The sequence below is a fragment of the Ranitomeya variabilis genome, chromosome 5 (assembly GCF_051348905.1).
Source record: "Ranitomeya variabilis isolate aRanVar5 chromosome 5, aRanVar5.hap1, whole genome shotgun sequence".
Taxonomy (NCBI): Eukaryota; Metazoa; Chordata; class Amphibia; order Anura; family Dendrobatidae; genus Ranitomeya; species Ranitomeya variabilis.
In genome coordinates, this window is record NC_135236.1 from 30,757,283 (window position 1) to 30,769,727 (window position 12,445).

Consider the following 12,445-nt stretch of genomic DNA (forward strand, 5'->3'; position numbering starts at 1 on the left):
TACAAAATGGGATTTTTTGCAGGGGGAGACGTTTAACTTAAAGTTTTGTAATACTTTGGTTATTTATTTACAACACTGCATGTTTTATGTCTCAACCCTGGCAGAATCTGATGAGGGATCTAGCATCCGTGTGATCACTGATCGGCTGACTTCAGGCTCCTTAAATGCCATCGTTACATTATTAAGCTGAAACCAGAAGCTTTATTTGCAGACATGGAGGCGATTGCTCATCAGTGCAGATCTGGTTAGCCGTGTGAGCTAAGAAACCTGACCTCCCATGTTTGTGGTTCCTGACCTCCCATGTTTGTGGTTCCTGACCTCCCATGTTTGTGGTTCCTGACCTCCCATGTTTGTGGTTCCTGACCTCCCATGTTTGTGGTTCCTGACCTCCCATGTTTGTGGTTCCTGACCTCCCATGTTTGTGGTTCCTGACCTCCCATGTTTGTGGTTCCTGACCTCCCATGTTTGTGGTTCCTGACCTTCTTCAGTGCAGATTACAGTATTGAGTGGTCTGTCAGAGTGTTGACTACTTATGCAAATGGCAACCAGCAGTCTGTCAGAAAGAAGCCAGAAGCTGTATGACTTACAACTTCTCTATCAATGGGGCTGTTAAACCATGACTGAGGCAGGAAGCTTCAAATTAATGATTCTGAGTAATCAGTGTATGGTGCAGTAGTTTCCTCTGCCATCTTGGCACTTGCCGGTCCTTAGTCTAACATGGAAAAAAAAAAAAAAAAAAAAAAAAAGTATATATAAATTTGAATTCCTAATTGGATAGTCATTTCATGGCCTGAAAAGTCCCTTTAAGTAGATGCCTGCAGAAAATTGTGGCAGAGTCAACCCACTGAGACTTCTGCCCAGTCCCCAACCATCACTTAAAACCAGACAGAAGAATTATTCAATTGTTTATTGCTGCACAGATTCTTTGTGGGAAAATCTTTTCAGAACACATTTTCCAACCACAGTAAGAGCAACGGCAACAACTACTGAAGTGACAGATCCGATGGCCACCAGCACCCACAGCTGTAGAGGTTCACGTTCTGCAGTCATCCTGGAAGCTTGGAGGGTTCCTGCTCCGGTAACCTGGTCGGACTTGGATCCAGTCACTAGTATGGGACCCAGGGTGGCCATGCCATGTTTCTCTACATGAGAACCTGTCAGGAAGATTTAAACAAATAATGAAATTAATGCATTAATGCCCATTAAGGCACCCTGCACGTTATGGCTCAGTTGGTGGACTACAGGTCTAGCCTATATGGTATTTTGAGTCTGGTAGACTACATATCTAGAGTCACTTGGGCAAAAGATGTATTGTCCAAAATGTATATCTACATCAGTAGTTACAGAACTGAGGATTCTATGGCCATCTGCAAGAAGTCTGTCTCACCAACATCCCTCTTCCCAAATCCCCTCTGCCTTCCGGAGGATGATCCCCATTGTGTTCTCTGGCCGGCAGCAGTAGCGCAGTTCCTGGTGGTGCAGCACTGGCAGATCCCACTAGATCCTTCCACAGATGTCCAGCTGAAAAGTAAGATATTGTGAGATTAGCTTGCAGATCTATGAAAGGGATAGATTATGGACAGCTTTGTAGGTCAATGTTAGTAGTTTAAGTTGAATTTGTTAGGGAATTCCAACGACTCAGTCAATAATCAGCCATTGAATTATGGTCACCAGCCAGATGTATTGTGGTGGGTCTTACCTGCTAGATGCCTTGTTGTAGGAGCAGGCCTTATTCATGGGATCAGGGGTCTGGTTGATGTCAGCAGCTCTCAGGGTACATGTGATGTAGATCTAGGAGAACAAAATACCAGAAGTTGGCAATTTCATTTTATCCACTGGATATGTTTTGTTAAATATAAGCTCTGTAACATGTTACTTTGAGTAAGGAATAACAGCACTTTTTGGCAGCCTTCGTGCAAGTTGAATCTATGACCTGGATGAATTAAGTAGGTGTCCTCACCGTAGAGGCAGCGCTGTCAGTGAATCTGAAGGCATCAACCATGAAGCGGAGCTTGTTGGCTTGAGGTCTTGGTGAAACAAAGACAGACGAAGAATCTTCTTCCATACTGTCCATCATGCATCTGTAGAACAGGTCAGTTGTAGATATTGGGCTTCTTGGAGTCTTGTACAATAATGATTTCTATAACTCACCCATTGTTGGAGATTATGTCATAACTGGGTCTAGAGTCCATATCTGGAGTAATGGTGGCCACACAACGGTCAACAAACAGGAGCATCGGAACATGGTTCTGGATATCCAGAGAGGCTTCTATGTACAATTTCTCACCAAGCTGAAAGACCAGTACTGAACTGGGGGAACTGAAGTCCGCTGAAGAGGAAAACACACCCCTCATTAAACTGATCACAAGACATGGCACCATTACCCTAAAAGTTGTAAGCTTACCAGTCATAAGCTGCAAGGAGAATGCCAGCCTCTCCTCCGAGGTCAGTGTGGTGCTGAATGGAGTCCATGTTGGCTTGATGGCATTGCTGCTCACATTACCGTGCCTAGACAAGATAGAGTTATAAGGACTAGAAAAGTGACAACTGACATCCAATCATTCACGTTAGTGTCATAATGGACATTGACCTGGACAACAGTTACTTGTTAGAAGTACAACAAAGATGAGGCTACATGACCCCCAGATCGGTCACAAGATGGCCAACACATGCTACAGTGAATGAGGTGCTGCTACCCCAACTCAAGCCTAGATTTGGGTTTTGACAGTGATGGGTAGGCTGGCCTCACAGCAGAAGAGATTTGAGCATGTTGAAAAACATTAACCTCTCCATGTACAGTGCCTTGCTAAAGTATTCGGCCCCCTGGAACTTTAACCTTTTCCCCACATATCATGTTTCAAACATAAAGATACCAAATGTAAATTTTTGGTGAAGAAACAACAACAAGTGGAATACAATTGTGAAGTTGAACAAATTTGTATTGGTTATTTTAAATTTTTGCGGAAGTTCATAAACTGAAAAGTGGGGGGGTGCAATATTATTCGGCTCCTTTAACTTACTTTGTTACGCCACCTTTTGCTGTGATTACAGCTGCAAATCGCCATGATATGTGGGAAAAGGTTGAAAAGTTCCAGGGGGCTGAATACTTCGCAAGGCACTGTACATAGTTTAAGATAAAGTTCAATCAGATAGTCAGAGAACAGTCATCATAGCATTGATCATGGTCAGCTTTAGTCATCACCTCCCTACGCTGCATTTCTTTCAATGCAAAACCATTGATGCCTGGCATAACAGCCATTGGGACTCATTGTTGCTACAGGAGTCAAGGACCTAATTTACTTTAGGGGGGCTATACAACCAGAAAACCAATATGACAATGAACAAAGTGAATCAATCATTAAATCACAACATGGTGGTTAAAGCTCCATGGAAATTAGGAGCATTAACAGTGTGGCCAATGTCAGCTTTTGAAGGATCTCATGGCCCAATTCCTATGTGGACCCTTTCCAAGGAATATTGACAAATCTTAGCTCCACATATGTATCCTGCATTTATCTAGAGTCTTACCTTGGGTAGAAGCACTGGACAGGAACCACAGCAGAGTTGGACCTGATGATGGGCACATTCCTGGAAGAGGTGGGGGTGTAGCGTAGGTTGGAGTTGTAGACCAGCCAGTCTGGAGTCATCTAGAAGATCATTAATAGGTTAGTCATTTTGCTCACACTTTGACATAACTTAAAAGCACGTTATTTAGCTCCTCCCAGTAGGCCTGAAAAAAAGCTAGAGAGCAGGATTACATACTGTATGTCTATGGGAGTAGTGTAGCTCAGCCACCTCCACCTGCCATGTAGAACCACCTACTGGACTCAAGGTAAAAGTAGTTTATTTCAGTAGTCAAAAGTACACAAGAAGAAACTCATAGCTTATAGGAGGTTGGCGTCTCATGGAGCAATTCTTCACTCAATTCCAGTGGGCGTGGAAAGGGAGAAAAAAAAAACCAAAAAAAAAAAAAAAAACTCCGAACCATGAACAGTTTCAGTGACTGCCCCCCACCACATTACAGAGCTAGGAGATTACAGTTGGTGCCCATAAGTGTATAGACAATTGCCAGAGTATCTCTCCTAGCCATGTGAGTTCTCGTGCTTTGCACACAGACAAGGGCAAACAGCCCGAAACACCTAGTCTCCAAATTGAGATACTGATTTGGCTATTTATCCCAAGTCATGTTAAGGGGTTGATTGTGACTTAAAGGATCGCTACTTCCAACAGGTGGCACTATGAAGTTCAAGTCCTCCTTCTCTAAAGAGGCAATTTGCAACTTTAGGAGAATTACCACCTCATGGATGTTAATAGCACAAACTGTTCATACCTCAATAATGTGAAGATTTGTCTTCAGAGACTACATCTTACCCATGAATTGAATGGGAGGTTCAAAATACTAATGTCACTAACGATATTTGCAAGTTTCTGGTTTTCATCTATAATATGAGTGAAGATAGTTACAGCTCATCCTCTACTATATCATGGCCACCATGTGCAATACAACAGCTGCCTTTTAATAGTTACAAAAGCTATATCAGTCTTAAATCACCAGATTCACCCATGCTAGTCAAGGTACTGAAAAAAATAAAAATGATATATATATATATATATATATATATATATATATATATATATATATACATACACATACACACACACACCCAAACACCAAGTAGGACCTTTCAGAAAGACACATTGCACAGGGTCTTCCCATTACACCACAGAGAAAGAATCTGGCAGAAGAATGGTCATACTGAGCACTCACCTCTAAACTGTTCCCACATTCTTGAAGACCATTCTCAAACACCACAGTACTATCTGTAGTCTGCTGTCCCGGCCTGCAGGAGCCCAGGGTCAGGTCTGAGGGCTTCACCAGCTTACCATTCCCATAGAAGTCTCTGTTCACCATCACCACCATCCTGTCCTCACCACACTGCACACTGACAGAGGATGGAGCTTGAGTGAGGTCTCGGAGATGTTGGTCTCTGCCATTATACCTGCTGTCCCATCTGGGAGACCCCACTCCAGATATAGACTGTCCAAGTCCTCTAGAAGATCCCCTCCCAGGCTGATAATTCCTCCACCAAGCATCTGACTGACGCTGGTGTCTGATCAACGAGCTACCAAAGCCTGGTCCACATAGAAGAACCACTAGTAGACAACTCCACCTGACCCACAGCTCCATCCTGACTGCAGCACAAGGAAACAGTGGAGGGAGTAGAGCTTTATACCCTCCTCATCACACCACCATTATTGCACCTTATTACCCTCAGCTGACCACTTTCTTCTCCACACCTGGAGAGGACACAGCGATGAGGTGGAGTCACACTGGGATTTGTTCCCATCTCCTTGGGTCTGGATCAGGACTTTATTGTCCGTGTGTCGTTCATGTCTCCATGAACATTGCATCTAATGATGTTGGATAATTATGACCAGTTTCCAGATTTGGTAGATTTTTCTGTAGCCGGTCACCAGACCCATGCGACTCACATACCAACTTCAATTAAGGAATGACATTTTTGGAATGGGGTCACTCAGGGCAACAAGTTTTTTGGTTTAGAGTGAAGGAATTACTACTCTTTCACCAATTTCTGCTTTTTTTTTTTTTGCAAATGTCTGCAACACAAACACCAAAAACGTTGGGTTCACAAGTTCTGCCTCAGTTTCTAAAAAGGTTGAGGAAACACGTTGTGTGAACGCAACCTTAAGGGTATGTGCACACGTTGCGGATTTTGCTGCGGATTTTGCTGCGGATTTTTCCGCGGATTCCTCTGCGGGTTTTCAACTGCACTTTCCTATTGGTGCAGGTTGAAAACCGCTGTGGAATCCGCAGAAAGAAGTGACATGCTACTTCTTTTTTTTCCGCAGTTTCCACGCGGAATTTTCCGCAGCATGTGCACTGCGGTTATTGTTTTCCATAGGTTTACATGGTACTGTACACCACATGGAAAACTGCTGCGGATCCGCAGCGTCAAATCCGCTGCGGATCCGCAGCAAAAACCGCAACGTGTGCACATAGCCTAAAGGCCATGTTCCCACAAAATGGAAAAGCTGCATTATTTTCTTTTTATTTTCTGCTAAAATATCAGCTCTGTTAAAACCATGTTATCACATGCAGTAAATTTTCTCTGTGTTTCCTTCACCATGTTAAGCAATAGCGATCTTCTCTGGTTATTGGGATTTTTATTTTTTTCATACCTTTTTAATGTAGATTTTTAACGCTTATTTTTAGTTCAGATATGCAGCGATTCGGCACTGAAATACGTCATTGTGATTGTTACATGCATTTTTTCATTCTCCCCACTGAAATCCAGGGGTAAAAAATGCAGAGAAAGAGCCTGTATAAGGCTACGTTCACATTTGCGTTGTGCGCCGCAACGCACAACGCAAACAAAAACGCAGTTGCGTTTTGAACAAAAAACGCTGCGTTTTGCGCCGCATGCGCCCCCCCAAAATCTATACATTGTTTTGCATATTTATTGGAAAACGCATGCGTCGTACAACGCACCACGACGCAAGTACTTGCGTCGTCTGCGTTGTCAATACAAATCAATGGGAAAAAAGGCGCATCGACGACGCAAAAGCGACGCAAACACGACGCATGCGTTTTTTAAAAAGTCAGCGCCGCAAAAAAATGCAACGTGTTGCGTTTGTCGCGCCCTAACGCCGCATGCGGCGTACGACGCACCAAAACGCATGACAACGCATGTACATGCGGCGCCATGCGGCCCCAATGTTAAAGATAGGGCCGCACGACGCATGCGTTTTGTTGCGGCGACGACGCTGCGGCGCACAACGCAAATGTGAACGTAGCCTAATTCGGCATTGTTTCCAGGACATCACATCCACTTTACTTGAACTGTTAATTCTTTTCCATGCAACATAACACAATGTATAAATAAAAAAAAACTGTAAAATGTAAGAACACACCTAAGGGCTGGTTCACATGTAGCTGTTTTTAGGTGTTTTTTCCAAACAGAAACAAAATACAAGTGTTCTATGGTAATTGTCAAACTAAAGAGATTTCTAATATCTCATTCAATTTTTTTTTTTATTTCTTGTTACATATTTGCATTTTTTCCAAGTGCAGCAATGTCAAATTTTTTTTAACAGTTTTTAGTCTCTGAGATCAATTAGGCTTCATACCAAAGAAAAAAACCATCAGTACAGTGGATTTAATGTCAGGAAATCAAATACATAATGTGTGTTTAAAGCCCTTAATGATCAGAGGTATTTTTATTTTTGCGTTTTCGTTCTTTCCTCCCCTTCTTCCCATAATCATCACTTTTTCTTATTTTTCCGTCAATATGGCCATGTGAGGGCTTGTTTTTTGCAGGACGAGTTGTACTTTTGAACGACACCATTGGTTTTACCATATCATGTACTGGAAAACAGGAAAAAAATTCCAAGTGCGGTGTAACTGCAAAAAAGTACAATTCCACTTTTTACCATGTTCACTAAATGCTAAAACTGACCTGCCATTATGATTCTCCAGGTCATTACGAGTTCATAGACACCTAATATGTCTAGGTTCTTTTTTATTTAAGTGGTGAAAAACAAATCTAAAGTTTGGTTAAAGAAAAAATTGTCATTTTCCGAGACTTGTAGCATCTCCATTTTTCATGATCTCGGGTTGGGTGAGGGCTTTTTTTTTGCTTGCCGAGCTGACGTTCTTATTGATGCCATTTTGGTGCAGATACGATCTTTTGATCGCCTGTTATTGTATTTTCTTTCAATGTAGCGGTGACTAGAGTTGAGCGAAACGGAATGGACAAATTCAAAAAAATTGAAACCCGACCCGATCCTAGTGTGGGATCGGCCATGAGGTCCGCGATCTTCGCGCCAAAGTCGCGTTTCATATGAAGCGTTCAGCTCCATTTTTCAGCCAATGAAGGAGGACGCAGAGTGTGGGCAGTGTGATGACATAGGTCTCTGTCCCCACCATCTTAGAAAACGTCATGACAGTGATTGGCTTGCTTTCTGCGGCGTCACAGGGGCTATAAAGGGGCGTGTACGCCGACCGCCATCTTACTTCTGCCGATATCAGCATAGGGAAAGGTTGCTGCAGCTTCGTCAGAAGCAGGGATAGCGTTAGGCAGGGTACATTCACCCCCAAACTGCTTGTGCTGTAGCGATTTCCACTGTCCAACACCACCTTTTTTTGCAGGGACAGTGGAGGCTAGATTTCTCTTCATCAGCTCTGTAGCTTATTAGGCTCCCTGATAGCTGCATTGCTGTTTGCACGCCGCTGTGCAAACCAACTGCATTTTTTAAAGCAAAAATCCTGTTGCTCCTTTCTGCACAGTTATCTTGTTTATTTGTCCACACTGTTGTGTGCAGCAGTCCTTTTTGTTGCTGCCATACTTGTCCTGAGATCATTGAGATTGAAATTGTACTACAGTCCTTGGATTTTTTCAGATATCTTCCACCCACTTTCTGCCACTTACATTGCGTTGTGTTATACACTGGGCTGCCTGAGTTTTGGTTCAGTCTCCCCCCAAAAAAGGGAGATTCAAATTGTCACTAAGTGGATCTACATCAGTTCTGTTAGTTTGTCGTATATCTGCCAGCCACGTTCTGTCACTTACATTGCGTTGTAAAATACACTGGGCCTGAGTTGTGGTGCAGTCTCCCCCCCAAAAAAGTGAGATTCAAATTCTCACAAAGTGGATATACCTCAGTCCTCTTAGTTTCTCGTGTATCAGCCAACCACGTTCTGCCACTTACATTGTGTTGTGTTATACACTGGCCCTGAGTTGTGGTGCTGTCTCCCCAAAATAAAAAGGGAGATTTAAATTCTCAACAAGTTTATATACACCTTCTACCTTGTTTTACTGTACCATATAACGGTTGTTATTTTGGTTACATTTTCCCAAAAATGACGAAGTCTGGTGGAAGAGGCCGTGGGCGTAGGTTGACAGCTGGTACTGATGGTGGTGGTGGTGGTGGTGCATCTGGTGGTAGTGGCAAAAGCACAATAGCACCTAAGGCTGGAGGTGTTGAGCCAGCGTCATCGTCTGGCTACACAAGGCCTCGAAGGCTCCCTTATCTGGGAGTAGGAAAACAGCTTTTAAAGCTGGAACAGCAGGAAAAAGTTTTGGCTTTCATTGCTGACTCAGCCTCTAGCTCTTTCGCCTTCTCTTCAGAAAGTTCCAAATATAAAAGCAGCGAGTCGTCAGTGGATGCTCCCGGTCAGGAACAAGACGTTTCCTTGTGTCCTTCACCCAAACCAAAAGTGCAGGATGTGTCAGGCGACACTACAGGTTACTCCATGGAGCTCTTTACACATACCGTGCCTGGGTTAGAAAGGGAAATTGTTAACTGCCCATTACAAGATGAATCGGACATGGAGTGCACTGATGCACAGCCACAGCTAGATTATTATGCTGTTCCATTGACTCAGATCACTACATTGCCCTCGCAGTGTACTGAGCCAGAATCTGACCCTGATGAGACTATGGTGCCCCGTCCCGAACGCTATAGCACCTTACACGGTGACACAGAGGAAGGTGCACATGACATTGAAGAGGAGGTGATAGATGACCCAGTTGTTGACCCAGATTGGCAGCCATTGGTGGAAGAGGGTGCCATTGCCAGTAGCTCAGAAGTGGAGGAGGATGATCCGCAGCAGCCATCTACATCGCAACAGCTGTCATCTGGCAGGCCCGTATCAGGCCAAAAACGTGTGTCAAAACCAAAAACAGTTTTAGGACAGCGTGGCCATCCGGTGAAAGTAGCACAGCGTGCAATGCCTGAAAAGGTATTCGATAGTAGGAAGAGTGCAGTGTGGCAATTTTTTAACCAAGATCCGAATGATCAGTGCAAAGTTATCTGTAAGAAATGCTCAAAGACCTTTAGCAGAGGGAAGAATCTTCAAAATTTAAATACAACGTGCATGCATAGACATTTAACCAGCATGCACTTGCAAGCCTGGACTAACTACCAAACGTCACGTACCGTTGGTGCACCTGCTCAGAATGAAGGTAGTCAGCAATGCTACATTGCTTCCCTCACTGTAAGCCCACCGGTTAGGACACCACCAGCAGCAAATGTGGAGGTATCGTCGCAAGGCCAAAGCAGTCAGGGAATCACAAGGATATTGGTAGGAAACACTGTATGTAGGCCAACATCAAGAATACCATCACCAACCCTCTCTCAATCCGCCATGTCCACCACCACCACCACCGCTAGTTCCACCATATGCCGCTCTCTAGTCCAGCTCACCCTACAAGAGACTCTCATTAGGAAAAGAAAGTACTCATCCTCTCATCTGCGTACACAGGGTTTGAACGCCCACATTGCTAGACTAATCTCGTTAGAGATGATGCCCTACCGGTTGGTTGAAAGCGACGCTTTCAAAGACCTGATGGCCTACGCAGTACCTCGCTATGACCTAACCAGTAGGCACTTTTTTGCGAGAAAAGCCATCCCAGCCCTCCACCAGCATGTCAAAGACCGCATTGTCCATGCACTGAGGCAATCAGTCAGTGGAAAGGTGCACCTCACAACAGATGCATGGACCAGTAGGCATGGCCAGGGACGTTACATGTCCATCACGGCACACTGGGTTAATGTGGTGGATGCAGGGTCCACTGGGGACAGCCATAGTGGGACAGTTCTGCCTAGCCCACGGTCTAGGAAACAATTGGCTGTAGGCGTTCGCAACCCCTCCTCCTCCTCTTCCTCCTCCATAAGCGAAAGGTCGTCCACAGAGCTGTTATGATCTGGTGACCTTGGAGCCGCATGAAACTTTCTCTGGAGTCGGTGGAACCTGTACTGACCGCAAATCCTGAACTAACACCGCAACTAGAAGTAGCCGTGGGGTGTGCCTAATATACCCTAGACACCTCGACACAGCCGGAGGACTAAATACCCCTATAGATGGAAATAGGAATGCTACCTTGCCTCAGAGCAGACCCCAAAGGATAGGCAGCCCCCCACGAATAATGACTGTGAGTAGGAGAAGAATAGACACACGCAGGTAGAAAACAGGATTTAGCAAAAGAGGCCACTCTAGCTAAATAGGAAAGGATAGGACAGATTACTAGGCGGTCAGTATTAAAACCCTTCCAAAAATATCCACAGCAGATAATACAAAAAGTTCCACAATCTAACTAAAGACATGGAATGTATATCTGCCACTCCAGAGAATCCAACAAGACTGAGAAAATACTGACACAATCTAAGCTGGACAAGAAAACACAAAGAATAGCACTGAATTGTGAAGCACACAACATGTGTGCCACAGGAAAAAAAACCCAGACACTTATCTTTGCAGATTTGGCAGAAAGGCAGGAGGAACCAGGCAGAGGTCCTACACCTCCCAACAAGAATTGACAACTGGCAAGGACTAATGAATCCTGCATGCCTAAATACCACAGTCAGAACTGCAATCAGCAGATACACCTGACCAGGACTGCAACTCAGGGGCAACTGCATTACCACCTACAACCACCGGAGGGAGCCCAAAAGCAGAATTCACAACAGTACCCCCCCCTTGAGGAGGGGTCACCGAACCCTCACCAGAGCCCCCAGGCCGATCAGGACGAGCCAGATGAAAAGCATGAACCAAATCAGCAGCATGGACATCAGAAGCAAAAACCCAAGAATTATCCTCCTTGCCATAACCCTTCCATTTGACAAGGTACTGAAGCCTCCGCCTCGAAAAACGAGAATCCAAAATCTTCTCAACCACATACTCCAACTCCCCATCAACCAAAACAGGGGCCGGAGGATCAACAGAGGGAACAACGGGCACCACATATTTCCGCAATAAAGATCTATGGAAGACATTATGGATAGCAAAAGAGGCCGGAAGCGCCAATCGAAAAGACACCGGATTAATAATCTCAGAAATCCTATAAGGACCAATAAACCGAGGCTTAAACTTAGGGGAAGAGACCTTCATAGGAACATGACGGGAAGACAACCAAACCATATCCCCAACCCGAAGCCGGGAACCAACACACCGACGACGGTTAGCAAAACGTTGAGCCTCCTCCTGAGACAACACCAAGTTGTCCACCACATGAGCCCAAATCTGCTGCAACCTGTCAACCACAGAATCCACACCAGGACAGTCAGAAGGCTCAACCTGCCCAGAAGAAAAACGAGGATGAAAACCAAAATTACAAAAAAAAAGGCGAAACCAAAGTAGCCGAACTAGCCTGATTATTAAGGGCAAACTCGGCCAATGGCAAAAAGGCCACCCAATCATCCTGATCGGCAGACACAAAGCATCTCAAATAAGTCTCCAAAGTCTGATTAGTTCGCTCGGTCTGGCCATTTGTCTGAGGATGAAATGCAGAAGAAAAAGACAAATCAATGCCCAGCGTAGCACAAAAGGCCCGCCAAAACCTAGAAACAAACTGGGAACCTCTGTCGGACACAATATTCTCCTGAATACCATGCAAACGAACCACATGCTGAAAAAACAACGGAA

The 12,445-nt window shown here is 44.5% G+C and overlaps 1 protein-coding gene across 1 annotated transcript; it reads right to left on the bottom strand.

Annotated features, from left to right (window-relative positions):
• Nucleotides 1-892: 892 nt before the first annotated feature.
• LOC143774232 (zona pellucida sperm-binding protein 3-like) lies at nt 893-5,218 on the bottom strand. Its single transcript, XM_077261612.1, has 8 exons — nt 4,769-5,218; nt 3,529-3,647; nt 2,405-2,508; nt 2,152-2,329; nt 1,961-2,081; nt 1,700-1,791; nt 1,388-1,521; nt 893-1,154 (listed from the first exon to the last, which is right to left on the bottom strand). The coding sequence occupies exons 1-8, from the start codon at nt 5,186-5,188 to the stop codon at nt 907-909; spliced, it is 1,416 nt and encodes a 471-aa protein (XP_077117727.1). The 5' UTR covers nt 5,189-5,218; the 3' UTR covers nt 893-906.
• Nucleotides 5,219-12,445: the final 7,227 nt, after the last annotated feature.

Coding starts and splice junctions, on each gene's coding strand:
- LOC143774232 (XM_077261612.1), bottom strand. CDS start 5,188: ATGGAGCTGTGGGTCAGGTGGAGTTGTCTACTAGTGGTTCTTCTATGT. Junction 1,522..1,699: donor TACAACAAGGCATCTAGCAG/GTAAGACCCACC, acceptor CTTACTTTTCAG/CTGGACATCTGTGGAAGGAT. Junction 1,155..1,387: donor ATTTGGGAAGAGGGATGTTG/GTGAGACAGACT, acceptor TCTTCCTGACAG/GTTCTCATGTAGAGAAACAT.